Here is a 21,040-nt window from a genome sequence, read left to right on the forward strand (position 1 = left end):
ACAGTCTCAACCTAAGCCACAGCTGTAGCAACACTGGATCCCAGCCCACTGTGCCAGGCCAGAGATCAAACCTGTGTCCCAGCGCTTCCAAGACGAGGCTGATCCCATTATACCACAGTGGGAGCTCCCATGCTAAATTTTTGATTTAGGGTTTCCTAGATTAGATTAAGTGTAATTTAAACTACAAATATGTGAGTTCAGATGCACTGCTACAAATTTAGAGGAGAGACTTTATTTTTGACCAAGAGCTGAGACAAAGGAAGACATACTTTCTTGTCATCTATCTCTGTCACTTAATGGATATTTTGCTAGTTCACCCATTCATTCTAACCCTTTGAGAGTTCCATAGTTTTATATATATATTGGGGGAGGCAAAAAGGTATTTCATTTACAATTCTGGGCTTACACAGGCCCAGATCACACCTCCTGTCACATTAAAATATGCCTGAATATTAAAATCAAAATAAAAAATGGGGGGAGTTCCCATGTGGTTCAGTGGGTTAAGGATCTGGCGTTGTCAGTGTTGTGGCTCTGTTTACAGCTGTGGTGCAGGTTCAATTCCTGACCTAGGATTCCATATGCTACAGGCATGGCCAAAAAAAATTTTTTTTGTTAATCTTGGTTATTAAGACTAGAAATCTAACACTTATCCACCTCCAACCCAGGGTAAAAGAAGCATCTTTTGACTATCTAAATAATAGGACATTGGTTCATTTATAATTCCACATTTCTAGTGTTTAATGGGTAGAGTCTCAAATCTCAAACTTACCAATGGAAATGAGTTCAATTAGAAAATTAGAATTAGAAGTCCAATCAAAAACTAAATATCCCTAAAAACACGGGGTAAAATTCCTGAGTTTTATGAGAACTCATAAAAAAGCATTAATTTATTACTTCCCCTGAATCCATTATAGCATGCAATAATTAGTAGCTTAACAACAATCTTGGGCAGTTCAGGTCTTACTTTATCCAGGTCATAAGTTCCACTGTATCTGGGTCATAAAATTCTTGTAGTTCCATCAATTCTGTAATTAATCTTGGAAAAAACTAAAATGCAAAACAAAATCCCCCATACTCAATGTAAGTATTTAGAAAGTTTAAAACTGTTTCAGAGTACTTCCAAAAGCTAAGAGGCTAACTTAAAGCAAACAATATCACAACATTGTTTTCATGGAAACAATGGCATGGATTGCTTTACTTTCTTTGAGTGACCTGCTCATTCTTCTCAGTCTGAATAATCTATTTTATGGTTAATTTACCGCCTACACTCAATACATAATTTAATCATCAGTTGTATTGTTCATGCACACACATAATGAATAAATAAGGAAACAAAAAGAGAAATTTCAGGCCAAGTCAAATAATGTACAGGTTTACTGGCAATTAGTTCCATATTACATTATGATAAGCCAAAAAATTTATATTATTTTATAAATATTTAAATTTTGGAGTAACTAAAATAGTTCTTAATATTAAAACCTATTTATTCAGCCATTTCCTTTGCAAATTACAAACTGAATTAATAACAGTATTAGACCACTGAAAATTGCATCAGATGGCATTCTAAAAAGGTTTTAGCTCATCTATCATGTTCCTAGCGGTAAAAAATTAAGCATTATTGAGTATATGACACTTTGTTTTATTAGAATAGTGTCTCAATATAAGTATCCTACACACATATATAAATTTATCACTACCTTGTAGACAAAGTATACTTTAATATGAAAAATTTAATTTTCTTACCTCCTTCCATAAGCTGAGACCTATTATAGTGGGCACAGCCGTGCTTAGAATAAGAGCCTAAAATGTTAAGGGAAAAGGGTCCTGAATAAATACATTTCTGAATATACTCTAGAGGTAGTAGACACTGACTCCATAACCAATCACATATGCTTACAGTTATAACAATTTCAAAGAAATTGAGTCGGCACAGAATCTAGTTCACAGAGTGAAATGGGTAAAGAAAATAAATTTAAGACATGTCAAGCTGGAGGCAAAGTGAGACATACATATTTACTATATAAATTTAAGGCAGCACATAAAAAGGATAATGCTCATAGCAATATTTTCAAATAGCAAACTAAAATTTGACAATTTTTCCAGGAATTTAGGTTACGAAGAGCTTACAAGAAACACTGAAACACTACGTTAAAAGCTAACAACAGGAGTTCCCGTCGAGGCTCAGCAGTTAACTAGCATCCATGAAGACGCAGGTTCAATCCCTGGCCTTGCTCAGGGGTTAAGGATCTGGCATTGCCACAAGCTGTGGTATAGGTTGCAGACACAACTTGGATCCGGCATTGCTGCTGGCTGTGGTGTAGGCCAGCAGCTGTAGCTCTGATTTGACCCCTAGCCTGGGAACCTCCATATGCCATGTGTACAGCCCTAAAAGGCCAAAAAAAAAAAAAAGCTAACAACAGAAAGAGAATGAATTAACACAGGGGAAAATAGCTAATACATATAAATGTACAAATTCCTCTGGAAAAAGACTGGCAAGGAGTTAACGAATCTGACTAGGAACCATGAGGTTGCGAGTTTGGTCCGTGGCCTTGCTCAATGGATTAAGGATCCGGCGTTGCCGTGAGCTGCGGTGTAGGTCGCAGACGAGACTCTGATCCCGGGTTGCTGTGGCTCTGGTGTAGGCCGGCAGCTAGAGCTCTGATTCGACCTCTAGCCTGGGAACCTCCATATGCCATGGGAGCGGCCCTAAAAAAGACAAAAAAAAAAAAAAAAGAATGCCTTCTCTGTTCCAATAGCACCTTGTCAATTCTTACTATTTGTGCTTTTTTTTATTTTTATTTTTTTTGCCACTCCTGATGAATACGAAGTTCCCAGACTAGGGACTGAACCTGTGTCACAGCTGTAACCAGAGTCACAAAAGTGACAATGCCGGATCCTTAACCCACCGAGCCATGACAGAACTCCTTTTATCTGTTTTTATGACCAGGAGACTGTCATCTTTTCAATTGTGTGTTATCTTTTCATCCCAAGCACACTGTATATAGCAGGTACATTGCAACTGTTTAAATTCATGCTGAAAACACAGCATAGTTCTAAATCAAACCAAGAAAAATATTATTAAAACTAATTTTTATAGCCTCTAACATTATTGATTCACTTATATTCTTACTTTCCAGTTTTTAAGTTGTCTCAGTGAAATGTACTACTTTTATAATCAGAAATTATAAAAAATGTTTTTCAAAGGATCTCTTTCTCTTTACCTATACATCATAATGTGATTTACACTATTTTAATTGTATTCAATGTGGTTTCCATTCATAGAACTGGAGGAGAAACAAGTACTTAACACAAAATAACAATGACTCACCAACAATACTGGATGTACAGTCCGTAATCGAAGCCACTTGAAAAGTGTCATCCAAAGTTCAGGAGAACATACACCAAACGCTGCTAACATGCACACGTAAGGAGTCCAGAGGTATTTCAAGCTGGAGAAGACAAAAAGAGTCATACTGAGCTATCCTATGAACATCATAATTATCTGATTTCTCTTTTCTGAGTTCTTCCTATACTCATAAAACTACCACAATGTTGAGGGAGAATGAACAAACTTAGCCTCTAATTTTCAGCCACATATTTATTTACTTCTAAAATAATCAAGAGACATGTGGGTCACTGAAATGAGGATGAAATAAGACATTAGTATAGATGAGCTATAATAAAATTATACACCTGGAGAGAATATAAACTGTTATACTTTTTCAGAAGGCAATTTGACGGAACCTATGGAAATTTTAAATATTCCAAGATTATCCCATTTCTAGAAATCTAGCCTACAGATATATTAGCCTAAGTGTATAAAGATACAAACACATGGCTTTAACTGCAGTACTTTTTTTTCTTTGTACTGTTGTACCTGTGCACATGGAAGTTCTAGGCTAGGGATCGAATCAGAGCTACAACTGCCTGCCTACGCCACAACCAGAGCAACACAGGATCCAAGTCACTGTGAGCTGTGGTGTAGGCTACAGACAAGGCTCGGATCCTGCATTGCTGTGGCTGTGGAGTAGGCCAGCAGCTAAAGCTCTGGTTCCACCCCCTAGCTTGGGAACTTCCATATGCTGCAGGTGTGGCCCTAAAAAGACAAAAGTTTTATATAAAGTCTAGAGTTATGTGAAACAAATAGACCAATTGGACAGAATGTACTTAAGGTTTAAAAAAATGAATAATGGAATTCCCTTGGGTGCAGTGGGTTAAGGATCCGGCGTTGTGACTAGCAGCTCAGGTCGCTCTTGTGGTGCAGGTTTGATCCCTGGCCCGAGAACTTCCACATGCTGTGGGTGTGAGAAAAATAAAGAATACTGACTTGGGCTTTGAAAGAAATAATGGATGCCTACAGAATACATGTTGCTAAGACAGAGGAACTGCATTAGTTTCCTCTGGTCAACAAATATCTCCTCCTATTTCCCCATTTCTGAAAATACCCAGCTATTCTTCCAGTCAGCCAGAATCACACTAGAGTCTGGTTTACAGCTCCAGAGGACACCATTCACATTGAATTATGTGTATATGACACCCCTCGGAACACAAACTTTCCACCCTCTATACTGAGAGGAAGGAAGGGAGGGAGGAAAGAAGGAAGGAAAAGTATTCTCCAATGCAACTTTTATCACAATCAGAATCAGAATCATCCCGATGACCAAAATATATTTCTCATGTATACTTGGTCTTTGGCCACAGTTCCCAGCTCATGGCTCCCACAAACTTGGAATTTCCTAAGTGCTGAGAGCCTAAAGGTATCTTTTACTTTGTTAATGAAGTGACTTGTGGAAAGCAGCTAAGGCTAAGAGCTGGTTGCCAGGGAAGTCAACCACAAGATTAGAGGCTTGAAACTTTCAGTCCTACCCTCAAACCTCAGGAGGCTGAGTTCACCAATGGCCAATGCTTTAATCAGTTGTGCCTATGTAATGAAGCCTCCAGAAAAACCCAAAAAGGAGAGGGTTCAGAGAGCTTCCTGGTTGGTGAACACATGGAGATTTGGGAATAGTGGCACGTGGAGAGAGAACCTCCAAGCCCTTTCCCCATACCTTTCCCTATGCAAATATTCCATGTGGCTGTTCCTGATTTATATCCTTTTGTTTTTTTGTTTTTTGGGGGTTTTTTTTTGTCTTTTTGCCTTTTCTAGGGCCGCTCCCTCGGCATATGGAGATTCCCAGGCTAGGGGTTGAATCGGAGCCGTAGCCACCGGCCTACACCAGAGCCACAGCAGCACAGGATCCCAGCCGCATCTGCGACCTACACCACAGCTCACGGCAACACCGGATCCTTAACCCACTGAGCAAGGCCAGGGATCGCAACCTCAAGGTTCCTAGTCAGATTCGTTAACCACTGTGCCACGACAGGAACTCCTGATTTATATCCTTTTGTAATAAACCAGTAATCTAGTAAGCAAAATGTTTCTCTGAGTTCTGTAAGCCTTCTAGTAAATTAATCAAATCCCAGGAGGGGGTCTTGGGAACCTCTGACTTACAGCTAGTTGATCAGAAACACATGTAACAATCTGGACTTGGAACTGGTCTGAAGAGGTGGGGGGAGCCTTGTAGAACTGAACCCTAAGCCTGTGGATTCTGATGCTATCTCCAGGTCGGTGGTGTCAAAATTGAGCTGAACCGAAGGATACCCCGTTGGTGTCCAGGGAATTGTTTGTCGGTATGAAGAAACCTCTTACCCCCATTGAAAGTGGGTGCTCAAACCATTTTATACTCCTGTGTCTTATTTATTATCTGAGTCAAACTTCAAAGAAAAAGGTATCATTTGTTGAACCCTCACCCTTAGATCACCATTTACTTCTCCTTCACTTATCAAAGTTGTAGTTTTATTTTTGTGTGATTAACATCTGTCACCTTCATTAGTCCATAAGTCACTTAAAGTCGGAGACTGCTGTGTACTTTTGTTCACCACTGTACCCAAGCACCTAGCACAATACCTGGCCCTTGGAAGATGTTCAGCAGTTTTTGAGCACATAAATGAATATGTAAATATCAGTTCATTGTACCATAAAAACCTCTCTAAACGTTAGTTATATTACGTTTTTTGTTTTATAAATGTATTCTTGAAAGCATCCACTTAGAAAAAACAATTCTTTGTAAAAACAAATGGATCAAATAAAGTATACTTACCCTTCTATAACCATTGCAAGAGAGCCCAATAAAATAGTGTGAATCACATGATAAATGATTTCTGGCCTTTCTCCAATTCGCCCATCTTCAAGTGTAATAGTTTCTTTCAGGGACTTACCACTAGAGAAAGAAATGTGTTTTTTTACTACTTCAAAAATATTTATTTGAAAAATCAAAGATCTTTAATCTCATAAAAAATACAGGTAGTTCTTAAAATGTGAAAGTATATTCTGGTCAAATACCTAACTTACATATCTCCAAGTCTTTAAAAATGGCTTTTCAAACATGAAGACAACTGACTCTATGAAGACTAAATATAAAAGTTAGGGAAATATAATTAAAAAAAAATTTATAGTTTGGGGGGTGGGTGGATGTGCTTGTGTTGTGGGATGGAAATCTTGTGAAATCAGATTGTTATGATCATTATACAACTACAGATGTGATAAATTCATTTGAGTAATAAAAAAAATGAAAAAAAAATTTAGGTTCCTTTTCTGAGACCAAATCATCACTGAACTAGTGACTACTAAATCAATACAGTTAAATCACAATTTGAAAAACTAAATTCTCAAAATTAAGATACCATCAGGAATCCCCATTATGGATTAGTGGTAATGAACCTGACTAGTATCCATCAGGATGCAGGTTCCATCCCTGGCCTTGCTCAGTAAAGGGTTAAGGATCCGATGTTGCTGTGAGCTGTGGTGTAGGTTGCAGACGCAGCTCGGATCTCAAGTTGCTGTTGCTGTGGCTGTGGCCTAGGCCAGGAGCTGTAGCTCCAATTGTACCCCTAGCTTGGGAACCTCCATATGCCAAGACTGCGGCCCTAAAAAGCAAAAAAATTAAATTAAAAAAATAAAATAAAATAAAATCACTTACACTACTAGCCTCATTTAAGTAGAAGAAATTTTTTGTACAGTAAGTAAAAAATCTGAGTAAATTAGTAAATGAGTCTGTAAAGGTTTAACTGATTATTTAAATATTATTCCTGCATTAAAAATGGACATTACCAGAGTTCCCATCGTGGTGCAGCGGAAACAAATCCGACAGGAACCATGAGGTTGGGGGTTCGATCCCTGGCCTCGCTCAGTGGGTTAAGGATCTGGTGTTGCCGTGAGCTGTGGTGTAGATCGAAGACGCAGCTCAGATCCCACGTTGCTGTGGCTATGGTGTAGGCCAGCAGCTATAGCTCCGATTAGACCACTAGCCTGGGAAACTCCATATGCCACAAGAGTGGCCCTAAAAAGCAAAAAAAAAAAAAAAATTACATTACCAGAGTTCATACTATGATGCAGTGGGTTAAGGATCAGTTGTTGCCTCTGCAATAGCTTGGGTCCCTGCTGAGGCATAGGTTTGATCCCTTGCTCAGTGCAGTGGGTTAAGGATCTGGCATTGCTGCAGCTGTGGCACAGATCACAACTGTGGCTTGGATTTGATCCCTAGCCCAGGAACTTCCATATGCTGTGAATACAGCCAAAAAAAAAAGGACATTATCTATTTAGATATATAACTTATATTTGAATTTTATCTGGATAGCTTATAATGATATTTTACATACTGATAAAGAGAGAATTGAGTTAGCTTTCAAACATACAAATATTGGAAGAATATTAAAGTTTTATATATTTCCATAATTTATTAATTAGTAATATTATTGGTTCTCCTAGGTACTTACCTAATTCTCCGAAAAATAACTTGAATCATAGAAAGAAAACAAATAACTAACACTAAAATATAAAAAGGTAATAAAGAAGACTGTGTCAATCGCAAAAAAAAATCTTGAGATGGTGCCTGAAGGGATTCTTGACATAGGAGCCAATTCATTGTAAAATTCCTACAGAAAACAAAAAACATGATATTAAAATCACAGATGTTTTAAAGTTCTGAACGTAAAAGTACTTTTTATCTTAGTAAAAATTAAGACAAAACAAATTTCCTAGATCCATTTATTATAAGAGCCAGGTCATATCCTTGACAAATGAAAAGAGCAGCACTAGTAACCCTCTTCAACAAACTGCCCTCATAAATTTTATTTTATTATTTGCTTTTTAGGGCCGTACCTGAGGCATATGGAGGTTCCCAGGCTAGGGGTCTAGTACGAGCTATAATTGCCGGCCTACACCACAGCCACAGCAACTCGGGATCCAAGCTGTGTCCGAGACCTACACCACAGCTCATGGCAACGCCAGATTCTTAACCCACTGACGGAGGTCAGGGATCAAACCAGCAACCTCATGGTTCCTGGTCGGATTTGTTTCCCCTGCACCACAATGGGAACTCCCCTAATAAATTTTAAAGTGCTACTTTTGTGATCTAGCAATGTGACCATCTCTAGAACTCAATACAGTTTTAAGGGAGTTTTACTTTCTATTTTTATCTGGAAGACAACAAGAATTCATCCATCTAACTTCTATATCTACACTGTATAGTATCCACTAGCCACATATACCTATTAGCACATGAAATGTGGCCAGTGCAAATGGAGGTGTACTTTAAGCACAAAATACACCCTGGACTTCAAAGATAAAAAAGAGTGAAAAAGGGAATTTTTTTCTAAATTATATCTCATTAATAATTTTCATATAATTTACACTTTAAAATATTTTTAATATGTCATGTTAAAATACATTAAAATTAAATTTACAGAGGTCTCTGGTGGCATAGTGAGTCAAGGATCCAGCATCATCAGTGCAGGGGCTCAAGTTGCTGCCACAGTGTGGGTTCGATCCCTGGCCCAAAAACTTTTATATGCTGTGGGCACAGCCAAAAAAAACCTTTAAATTGACTTGTTTCTTTTTACTGTTTTTTCGGGTTTTTTTTTTTTTTTTTTTTGCTTTATAGGGCCGCACTTGCGGCATATGGAAGTTCCCAGGCTAAAGGTCCAATTGCAGCTATAGCTGCCAGCCTATGCCACAGCCACAGCAACTGGGCGAGGCCAGGGATAGCACCTGCAACCTCATGGATCCTAGTCAGGTTCATTACCAGTGAGCCACAATGGGAACTCCCTCTTTTTACTGCTTTTAATGTGGCTACTAGAAAATTACATATATAACTAATGTTATATTGAGTTAACTGGAGTTTGTTTGGGTTTCCTTTTGCCTCCCATGGCATGCTGAAGTTCCTAGGCCAGGGACTGAACCTAAGCCACAGTAGTGACCTAAGCCTCTGCAGTGACAATGCCAGATGCTTAACCTGCTGCACCTCAAGGGAATTCCCTAAAATTACATTGTTGTTGGACAACCCAGTTTTATACTGATAAATGTTTCTCAACTAGGGCCTTTTTCAAAAAAAGATATCTAATTATTAGGACAGAAATCATAAAATTTGAAAGGTAAGCTTTACAAGCTATAAGAATCAGAATAAACTTTTTTTTTCACCCAAAGCTAAAAGTGATCGACAAGACTTTTAGTTATATGTAGTTTTATCTACATTCTTACTCCTAATTCATCTTCAACTTCCATTCAGTCCTCAAATTCCTAGCCCTGGGGAGGGAGTAAGAGATGGAGTGATGTTCAGGAATGCTCAGGTATTGAGAATGTTTCACAAATCACTGGGTTTAAAGTAAAAGGTTAAAGTTTCACAGTGTGTCAAACAGCCATACAACTGTATCAAAGACGTTGTTATCAAAATATTTCATATGTACTGGAGTTCCCATCACAGCTCAGTGGTAATGAACCCAACTATTATCCATGAGGATACAGGTTCGATCCCTGGCCTCACTCAGTGGGTTGAGGATCCAGCATTGCTGTGAGATGTGGCATAGGTCACAGACTTGGCTTAGATCCCACGTTACTGTGGCTGTGGTGTAGGCCAGCTGCTACAGCTCCAATTTGACCCCTAGCCTGTGAACTCCCATATGCCAAGGGTGTGGCCCTAAAAAGCAAAAAAAAAAAAAAATTATACCTACAACAAAATCACCTACTTTTTAAAATCTGCCTATTAAAGTTACTAATTCTGAAGTTCCCGTAGTAGCACAGTGGTTAACGAATCCGACTAGGAACCATGAGGTTGCGGGTTCGGTCCCTGCCCTTGCTCAGTGGCTTAACGATCCGGCGTTGCCGTGAGCTGTGGTGTAGGTTGCAGATGCGGCTCAGATCCCACGTTGCTGTGGCTCTGGTGTAGGCCGGTGGCTACAGCTCCGATTCAACCCCTAGCCTGGGAACCTCCATATGCCGCGGGAGCGGCCCAAAGAAATAGCAACAACAACAGCAACAATAACAACAACAACAACAACAACAAAAAAAAGACAAAAAAAATAATAAAGTTACTAATTCTGCAAGATCAAATTCAACTCTTAATTTAACGAATAGGTTTTCCATAACTCCTAATCTCAATCTTTCCTTCATATTCCCATGGCACTTTAATTATCCCTGTATTATAGTGTTTAATGCAATATGCCATGTGTTAGACTGTAGTCATTTTTGTATCCCCCAGAATACCTGGACCAGTATCTTGCACATTAAATGAATATTTATTAACATTTCCTTAGTGGTTCTTAAAAGTCTATCTCAACAGAAATGTTTCCTGAAATTCTGGTGAACTATAAAATCCTGAGTCCCAGTTGGCACGATGAGCATAATGCACTTACTATTTATACCATCCATGCCATTAATTGTATAAAAACTATTTAATGAGCTGGCAATAACCTTAAGGACAAGGGACCAAGTCTTAATCTTAAAATACCTAGTATAATACCTTGTGAAGCCAATCTAGTACCTGACAAGCAGAACAAAAGAGTACTATACAATATGAACTAAGAAACACTGGAGAAAAGAAGCCCGTAATCCGAGGCTCATACTAGAGTCTTCCAAGGTTAAAGAGAAAGTCAGTGAAAAGGCCTGTCAATTCTGGAGGTCTCTACATCAAATGCTTTCACTGACATACATGTGGAATCTGAAAAAAGGGACAGAATGAACTTCTTTGCAGAACAGATACTGACTCACAGACTTTGAAAAACTTATGGTCTCCAAAGGAGACAGTTTGGGGGGGTGGGGGGATGCGCTGGGGTTGTGGCTTGGAAATCCTATAAAATCAGATTGTGATGATCATTGTTCAACTATAAATGTAATAAATTCACTGGGTAAACAAACAAACAATTCTGGAGGTCTCTAACCAATTTTTACTAGTTGCCTGTTGAGTGTCAGGTCTATATATATATATACACCTGAAAAAGACACAGTCCCTACCTTTATAAAGTAAATATGGCCTCCTAAAGGATCCTTTTATCTTAGTAGCTAGCTATATATGATTTACACTTTAGATTTATCCAGTGTTTAAGCTATGTCAAACATTTGGCTAACAGTGATATATCACAACATGAAATTCTATGCACACCATCTAAAATCCCATGTAATCACAGCAAATGACTGTAATATGAACTAGAGAAAAGTATAGGTAAATATACATTTTCTCTTATGCAAGTGGACTCTATCTGTACATGAAACCATTTATTTCATTTCAGACTTAAAATGACCAAAAATAAAAGCTACAACAATATTCCAGAATTTCAGAAGTTAGTTCCTGGCCCAATTTAACCAAAAACAAAAGGTACAACAAAATTTAACTAAAAATGAAAGGTACAATACTCTAGAACTGCAGAAGTTAGCTCCTGGCCCAATCTACCATTATGATGCTAAGACGGGATTCTTTGCTAAGAAATAAATATCTTACTACTCGTCCTTTTTTTTTTTTTTTTAAATGTAGATTTGGAGTACATCATGAACTTTTTTCCTAAATTGAACTATAGTTGATTTACACTCATACTCTTTTGCTTTTATTAATTTCATACTCTTCTTAAAAATAAGCATTTTTGGAGTTCCCGTCATGGCTCAGTGGTTAGCAAACCCGACTAGCATCCATGAGGACACAGGTTCGAACCCTGGCCTCATTCAGTGAGTTAAGGATCCAGCATTGCTGTGAGCTGTGGTGTAGGTCACAGATGTGGCTCAGGTCCCATGTTGCTGTGGCTCTGGTGTAGGCTGGCAGCTATAGCTCCAATTTGACCCCTAGCCTGCAACCCTCAAAGACAAAAAGATAAATAAATAAATAAAAATTAAAAATAAAAATAAGCATTTTGGTAGTTACTGGTTAAAATTTCCTTGGTTCTTTATTCATTTAGATATTTAATTTATTCTGACCTTATTATATCATCTTTCCTCATCAAAGGCAAAAGTAGCTTCAACATACTGTGATGCTATTGAGGCTTATGTATATCTAATTTTTTTGTTGTTGTTGTTTGTTTCTTTCTTTCTTTTGTCTTTTCAGGGCCGCACCCGCGGCATATGGAGGTTCCCAGGCTAGGGGTCTAATCGGAGCTACAGTTGCCGGCCTACGCCATAGCCATAGCAACACCAGATCCAAGCCTCGGCTGTGACCTATGCTACAACTCACGGCAGCACTGGATCCTTAACCCACTGAGGGAGGTCAAGGATGGAACCCATAACTTCACGGTTCCTAGTCGAATTCGTTTCTGCTGCGCCACACAGGAAATCCAGATATATCTAATTTTAAAAGACCCAAATGAAGGAGTTCCCACTGTGGCTCAGCAGTAATGAACTCGACTGTTATCCATGAGGACTCGAGTTTGATCCCTGGCCTTGCTCAGTGAATTAAGGATCTGGTGTTGCTGTGAGCTGTGGTGTAGGTTACAGATGAGGCTTGGATCCCACTTGCTGTGGCTGTGGTGTAGGCTGGCAGCTGCAGCTCTGATTCAACCCCTAACTCGGGTACTTCCATATACCACGGGTACAGCCCTGAAAAGACAAATAAATAAATAAAGACCTAAATGAGATATTTTTTGAACGAGAAAAGTATTAATGACATATTTCTTTTAGCTATTATAATATCCCGCATTATTTTCTAAGAGGTATGTAATTAGGTGTGTACCCCCTTCTTTAATTATTTCTGCTCTTTATCTTCTAACTGGTATAGAGTTAAGTAAACTTACTTAGTCATATTTAGCCCAAATTTTACTTCAAGAAATTTCAGCATATGTCCATTTTCTTTGTGTGGGACAAACATCTGGAGGAGAAAAACATTAGTCACAATCAAGAACTATTAGCTATGCTTACAGCAAAAATATGCTTTTGTCCAATACTAGAAACAGAAAACACAGCAAGATTATAAAACCAAAAATATGAATTAAATAATACATGGTGTAATGAAGGAGATTTATTCTTGTAAGTCGATCACATTACCTTATAGTTAAGTATAATGGGGTAGTGGCTCAGATCTGGTATAATTTGTATAATCTGGTATAATAAGTATATTTGCTGTGGCCGTGGTGTAGGCCAGGAGCTGTAGCTCTGATTAGACCCCTGGCCTGGGAACCTCCATATGCCATGGGTGTGGCCCTAAAAAGTAGAGGAAAAAAAAAAGATTTCAACCTTATCCCACCTGGCTTAAATAACTTACCCACTGTTTTGAACATAAATTTTACTCATCTGAATTTATTCCATATATTACTTAGTTGCATAATGATATTTAAATTAAACAAAAATAAAGGTAACTATTTTAAAGTATAACTAGAAAAGAACCAGATCCTCTTTTCTCATCTAGTTTATGAGGTATGGTTATTGCTCAAGAACAAATTTTACTGTACAAATTCTATATTATCTTGCTATCCCATCATTCTCATTAAACTTTACTCTAGGATATTTCATTATTCATTTTAATCTACTACATGCATCTGAAATACAGAGTTACATACCTTCATTATAACATTCAGGGTCACTGTCAGAGTACACACCAAGTAAAAATTTATTACTTTCATTATTTTGGCTACGAAAGTTTCTTTTTTCACATTCAGCTATGCAGTGGGGGGAAAAGCAAAGAAGTGAGGTTTAAAAAAAATTAACAACTTAAAAGTTCACCCCAAGAATGATAAAAAGGTAATTCTAATTACCTGAAGGCACTTAGCAAGCATTAAGGCTACTACTAAACTTAATAAAGGAGACACCAACAAAGCTGAATTCTCGAACTGAAGTAAATATCCCAGAAAGAGAGAAAATATATAGATTCTATAAACTTCATGAACCTGTTGAGACAAAAATAAAATGAATGAGAATAAAATGTATTTTATTGTACATGTTTTCATTAGTTTTGTTCAGAATACACTTGACTACAATTATAAAGTAAATGCTCTACTACAATTTTGGACAGTATTGTACAAATGTTCAATTTGTGTTTTTAATGTCATGGGATACAATAAATTATCACTTTCTTCTTAGGAAGAACTCTCCACAAAGAAAACGCTTTAACACTGTGGATATCTAAATCAGACTGGAAGAACCTTCTTTAATCCCAGGCTCTGACTCAATATCACTTGGTGGTCAGCTATTAAAATCCATCTATGCAATATCAAACTGAATAAATCAAAAATCATAATCCTTAGCAGCAGTTCCCAAAACCTACCCAGTGAAAATATACTGCTATGAAATGTAGCACCACAGAAAAGTATTTTTGCACTTGGTCCCCTTAACAGTGAGAATAAGAAAGTTAAATTCAATTTCCTAATAGAAGATCTCCCAGGAAAGTTTTACGTCTTATCAGATTTCTTTTCTAAAATTCAATGGTATAATTTAATCTACCATAAAATGAATTCCTTTTAGAAAGGGAAAAACTAAGACAAAATATAGGCATTAGTGGAGGTGGGGGTGAGGGGAATCAAAAAGCAGAGATGTTAAAACCTAAAACAAACCAAAAACCGGGAGTTCCCATTGTGGCTAAGTGGTTAACAAATCCGACTAGGAACCATGAGGTGGCAGGTTCGATCCCTGCCCTTGCTCAGTGGGTTAAGGATCCGGCGTTGCCGAGAGCTGTGGTGTTGGTTGCAGACGCAGCTCGGATCCCAGGTTGCTGTGGCTCTGGTGTAGGCCGGCGGCTACAGCTCTGATTTGACCCCTAGCCTGGGAATCTCCATATGCCACAGGAATGGCCCAAGAAATGGCAAAAAAGACCAAAAAAAAAAAAAAATCCCTAAAAAAGCCAAAGCTATTTTTTTAGAAAGATATCTCACTGCTGGGAGGCTGAAACAATGACAAGGAGGGCACAATGGGATCTTCTGGATGCTGACCATGTTCTATTTCTTCATTTCAGCTGCTGGTTCTCTTAACCCCAAACCTACTCCTCTATCTCCTACCTCAGTGCTGGGGCCAGCCTCTGCAATCTACGTTTCAGCTTTTCCATATGGCCCCCTATTAGGCTCTGCCAAAGTGCCAGCAAGAGATTACAAGGTTGGGGAGAACAGGGGTGAGATTCCTTCCTGCTGCTTACAGTTTCTAGGAGCATCACCTCAGCAATGCTCCTTCAGTCCACAGTAATCCCTGCTTGTTAGAGCAGCTGGATACAGCTGTGGTTTGTCTAAATACTTGAAGAACCAGCTTAATCACAGATACCCCAGGACCAGCTGGCCAGAGTCCTATTCCCAGAAGTCTGGGTCCCATTTCCACAGGGCTCTGCTTTCTAGTTCAGAGACACCAGCAAAGCTGTGCAGTGGCCCCTCCTCAGAAGCCTAGGTTTCTAGGCTTCAGCTGCATGGGGTCCCTCTAAGGTTCTAAGTTTTCTTTTTTTGTCTTTCGTCTTTTTAGGGCCCCAACCACGGCATATGGAAATTCCCAGGCTAGGGGTTGAACTGGAACTGTAGCTGCTGGCCTACACCACAGACACAGCAATGCGGGATCCAAGCCACATCTGTGACCTACACCACAGCTCATGGCAATGCTGGATCCTTAACCCACTGAGTGAGGCCAGGGATCAAATCCACATCGTCATGGATGCTATTTGGGTTCGTTAACCGCTCAGCCATGATGGGAACTCCTTTTTTTCTTTTTTATAAGGCTGCACCTGTGGCATACGGAAGTTCCCAGGCCGGATCAAATCTGAACTGCCACAGCCACAGCCCCAGCAATGCCAGATCCGAGCTGCATCTGCACCCTACAGCACAGCTCACAGCAAAGCTGGATCAGTAACCCACTGAACGAGGCCAGCAATCAAACCTGCATCCTCACGGACACTATGTCACATTCTTAACCCAATGAGCCACAACGTGGACTCCCTAACCTTCTAAGTTTTAATAATTCCAAATTCTTCCTTTGATCCCTTGGCTTTAGGGGTTGCAGCTGCTTCTTGCAGTTGCTACCTCTATAATATTTCCAGGTTCTTAATATCCTTTCAATTAACAAGTTAACAATTTTCTACTTGGTTAATGAATCTTTATATTATATTCTATTAAAATAGTCTAAATGTTGGAACTGAATATGATTCCAAACCATCTGAGTATATGGAATAAAGAAAAGGAAGAGAAGAGCAAGAAGATCCTCAAATTTCTGGCTTAGAAAACATATTAAATACTTAATAAATATTTAGAAATGAAGAAAAGATAAGAAAGGGCATAATAGGGAGTTCCCATTGTGGCTCAGCAAATTAAGAACAAAACTAGTATCCATGAGGATATAGGTTTGATCCCTGGCCTCACTCGGTGGGTTAAGGATCCGGCATTGGCATGAGTTATAATGTAGGTCGCAGACGTGGCTCGGATCTGGCACTGCTGTGGCTGTGGTGTAAGCGGGCAGCTACAGTTCCAATTCAATCCCTAGCCTGGGAACCTCCATATGCGGCAGGTATGGCCTTAAAAAGAGAGAGAAAAAAAAGAAAGAGGGCAAATAAGAAAAAGATAAACAAAGGAACCAAACGTTTATGGGAACATTTAACTACTGATACAACCATGCTGGGAAAGGCCTGGTTGGTATTTCTAGTTAGATTGAATATTCACATATCCTTTGACTTGTAATTCTACAATGAGGTATATATTCTAGAAAAATCCTGCACTTCTGTGCCAGGTGACATGTATAAGAATGCTTAAAGGAGTTCCTGTGGTGGCTCAGCAGTTAACGAACCTGACTAGTATCCATGAGGACGCGGGTTTGATCCCTGGCCTCACTAAGTGTGTTAAGGATTCAGCTTTGCTATGGTTGTGGTGTAGGCCTCAGATGCAGCTCCAATTTAACCCCTAGCCCGGGAACTTCCACATGCCACAGGTGCAGCCATAAGAATTAAAAAAAATGACAAAGGAAAAGAAGGAAAGAATAAACAAAATTTGATACAGTTAGCCTGTGTTGGGAAAGGAACAGGATATTACTGGGAAAGAGAAGAGGGGCTTCTGAGGTATTCGTATGCTCCATTTCTTGCCCTGGGTGTTCAAATACTCATTTTTCTTCTATATACTATATATACAAAATACATATACTCTTTTGTAACTTTTGTGATTTTTTTGAGTAGAATTATAAATCAGAGCTTATTAAAACACTTCAGGGAGATCCCTGGTGGCTCAGTGGGTTAAGGATCCAGGGTTATCACTGCTGTGGCATGGGTTCGACACTTGGCCTGTGAACTTCTACATGCCATGGGTATGGTAAAAAAAAAAAAAAAAAAAAATTTAAATAAGCCTGGGAGTTCCCATTGTGGCTCAGTGGTTAACAAATCTGACTAGCATCCATGAGGACGCAGGTTCGATCCCTGGTGTTGCCATGAGCTGTGGTGTAGGTCGCAGACATGGCTTGGATCTGGTGTTGCTGTGACTGTGGTATAGGCCAGCAGCTATGGCTCCAATTTAACCCCCAGCCTGGGAACCTCCATATGCTGCAGGTATGGCCCTAAAAAAGCAAAAAAAAAAAAAAAAAAAGCTTAAAATAGTTTTATACAACACTATAAAAACATTCATTCTCAGAATTAAAAACCATAATACCTTGTCACTTTGCTCCAGTGAAAAACTATCTAGCAAGAAGAGAGATATTGCTTGAAGAAACAAGAGATAGTGGCTGTACTCCCACATCATCATAAACGTGTAAGTTGAAGCACTCATCAATAAGTAGCAAAACCTCTAGGGAGAACAAAAGAAAGAAACTAAATATCAACAGCTTTATTACTATAAAAATCTATAAGGTTGTTACCTCAAATTTTGCACCTTTGTTATTGGTTCCACTTTATAAAATTCTGGAACTTCTTTTGTTGTTTTTTTAAATAAATTTTATTGGAGTATAGTTGACTTAGAAATTTATGTTAGTTTCAGGGGTACAACAAAGTAAATCAGTTATACATGTATCAATTCATTTTCAGATTCTTTTCCCACATAGGTTATTATATAGTATTGAATAGATTACCCTGTGCTATACAGTAGGTCCCTGCTACTTATTTTATACATAGTAGTGTGTAATCAATCCCAACCCCCTACCCTCCAGAAACTTTATTTTCAAATCACATATTTATTATCAAATCTTTACATCAGCAATAAAATCCTAATATGTATGACTGGGTCACTGTGCTATACAGCATAAAATGGCACAACATTGTAAATCAACTAAACTTTAGTTATAAAAAATAAGATCTTAAACCAAGCTCTCTAGAGAGAAATCAACCATTTGTCCTTAGTCTAACGCTCTCCCAACTGAGCTATTTTGGTGATTTATTCTTAAATGTTCACCACTGAACAGTAAAACAAGGAGACAAAAAAAAATTTTTTTTTCTTTCATCCTAAAGGAGATAAAGTAATAAATATGTTTAAATGGTGGTTTTTATTAGACTTGACTGTTGGACTTTATAGTGGAAGTAACTCCTTTCACTCTAGATATTATTTTCACCTCCATGGTGCTTCATATCTTTCTAAGAGATTTCATCTGATTAGTCTATGTCTCAGCCCATCCCACAGCCCATGGAAAAAAAAGCCCATTGCTTTTTTCATATCCTCTTAGCAGAGTGTGGCCTTACCTTTTCCCAAAAGCTTGTACTGTCAACCACATAAAACTCATCTCTTTCCCTCTACTAATGCACTAAACACAAGGATTTCACTGCTTTGCCTGATACATCCTGCCTAAAATCAATTCTGTCCTTCCTGATGTATCTCCCAAGTGATCCCGTTTAAGAAACTGAGTCTGTGACAAATCCACTGTCCCTTAGCATATAACAATAGTCTCAACTTCTCCTAGGGATCTGCCTTTTCTTTTTTTCCCAATTCCTCCATCAGCCATAGTGTCAAATGACTTTGTTCTGATAAGAACAGGAAAAGAGAGGGACAATAAGGGTCAAGTTAAGTAATCTAAGAACTGTGTTCGCTGAATCTTTCAGACTCAGCTGATTATACTCAATGATAAATTCCAGAGTCAGAAATATCTCAGACCAGGAGTTCCCATCATGGCTCAGTGGTTAACGAATCTGACTAGGAACCATGAGGTTGCGGGTTTGATCCCTGGCCTTACTCAGTGAGTTAAGAATCTGGCGTTGCCATGAGCTGCGGTGAAGGTCGCAGACACAGCTCGGATCCTGAGTTGCTGTGGCTCTGGCATACACCGGCAGGTGTAGCTCCAATTCGACCTCTAGCCTGGGAATTTCCATATGCCATGGGAGTGGCCCTAGAAAAGGCAAAAAGACCAAAAAAAAAAAAAAAACAACAACAACAAAAAAAAACTCAGACCATCAGCAGATGTAAGAATTAAAGATTCTTGGAGTTTCCGTTGTGGCACAGAGGAAACAAATCTAACTAGGAACCATGAGGTTGTGGGTTCAATCCCTGGCCTTGCTCAGTGGGTTAAGGATCTGGCATTGCCGTGAGCTGTGATATAGTTTGCAGACATGGCTCAGAACTGGTGTTGCTGTGGCTATGGTATACACTGGCAGCTGTAGCTCCGATCCGACCCCTAGTCTGGGAACTTCTATATGCCACGGGTGTGGCCCTAAAAAACAAACCACAAAAAACAAAACAAAAACAAAGAATTGATTCTTATATAAGACCAGATAATAAAATGGAAGAGATAGAAAAATTCCACCACTTAATCAAATATCAAGTGTAAGTCCCAGAAGGGTTTATCACTAATAGAACACACAAGCTTCTGCTTTTTTTGTCACCATAGAGAAACTGTTTTGGAAACTTTCCAACATAGAACAAAAGAACTGTATCAACCAGGCCTAAAACCGTTCCTCAGAAAAACCAGTACCAGAAATCAATGAAGGGACAGATCTAGATCCAGCCTAATTAACCTACTGGCCATTTGGCGATTACTTTGGGGATACTACAATATCCCCAAACTACAATATAATGAAACAAATTGCTGACTCCAAGGGTTTATTCTCAAACTATTCTAAGAACATGCAGGGAAAATGCCAGAAATACATGTCAAACACAATCTAGACAATGACCTAAGTTTTTCCTTTCTCTGGACATTTTCAAAATTCTGTGCAGTCCTGTCTAACTCTTACCTTTCTCAATTTCATTTTCGACCATGTCTTTATCGTCAGCTTTTTAATACATATTACTTAAGTGACATATTATTAAATGGGTTTCAGTAATCAACTGCAGATATATTAGGATGGCTCCAATACCTGCAGAGAAGATCTGAGCTTGATATTCTGATGCAACTGGGATCGTGAGATCTAGCCTCAAGAGTGGGAAGTAGGAGTTCCCGTCATGGCGAAGTGGTTGACGAATCCGACTAGGAACCATGAGGTTGCGGGTTTGGTCCCTGCCCTTGCTCAGTGGGTCAAGGTTCCGGCGTTGCCGTGAGCTGTGGTGTAGGTTGCAGACGCGGCTCGGATCCTGCGTCGCTGTGGCTCTGGCGTAGGCTGGCAGCTACAGCTCCAATTCGACCCCTAGCCTGGGAACCTCCATATGCCGCGGGAGCGGCCCAAGAAATGGCAAAAAGACAAAAAAAAAATAAATAAATAAAAGAGTGGGAAGCAAAGGACAAAGTACATGAGTGAAATATACATGTTGCTGTAATATTACTCAATAATGAAAAGGAGCAAACTACTGATACAAGCAACAACCTGGACCGATGTCCAGGGCATATGGCTGAATGGAAAAAGCCAATCATGAAGGACAAGATACTATAGAATTCCAAAATTATGTGACA

The 21,040-nt window shown here is 38.9% G+C and overlaps 1 protein-coding gene across 2 annotated transcripts in view; it reads right to left on the minus strand.

The window, feature by feature from the left end:
* The window catches only part of DPY19L4 (dpy-19 like 4), a 62,505-nt gene that overhangs the window by 11,569 nt on the left and 29,896 nt on the right, over positions 1-21,040 (minus strand). Inside the window, exons 7-15 of one of the 2 annotated variants that reach the window (XM_047783587.1) lie at positions 17,884-18,016; positions 14,044-14,175; positions 13,849-13,947; positions 13,087-13,160; positions 7,816-7,974; positions 6,141-6,260; positions 3,329-3,449; positions 1,744-1,800; positions 965-1,047 (exon numbers count right to left, since the gene is read on the minus strand). In XM_047783587.1, coding sequence (XP_047639543.1) covers positions 965-1,047; positions 1,744-1,800; positions 3,329-3,449; positions 6,141-6,260; positions 7,816-7,974; positions 13,087-13,160; positions 13,849-13,947; positions 14,044-14,175; positions 17,884-18,016 — 978 coding nt within the window. Of the gene's footprint in view, positions 1-964; positions 1,048-1,743; positions 1,801-3,328; positions 3,450-6,140; positions 6,261-7,815; positions 7,975-13,086; positions 13,161-13,848; positions 13,948-14,043; positions 14,176-17,883; positions 18,019-21,040 lie in introns of both variants that reach the window. The other variant, XM_047783586.1, reaches the window with a different exon arrangement.

This window comes from Phacochoerus africanus, chromosome 6 (assembly GCF_016906955.1).
Source record: "Phacochoerus africanus isolate WHEZ1 chromosome 6, ROS_Pafr_v1, whole genome shotgun sequence".
Taxonomy (NCBI): Eukaryota; Metazoa; Chordata; class Mammalia; order Artiodactyla; family Suidae; genus Phacochoerus; species Phacochoerus africanus.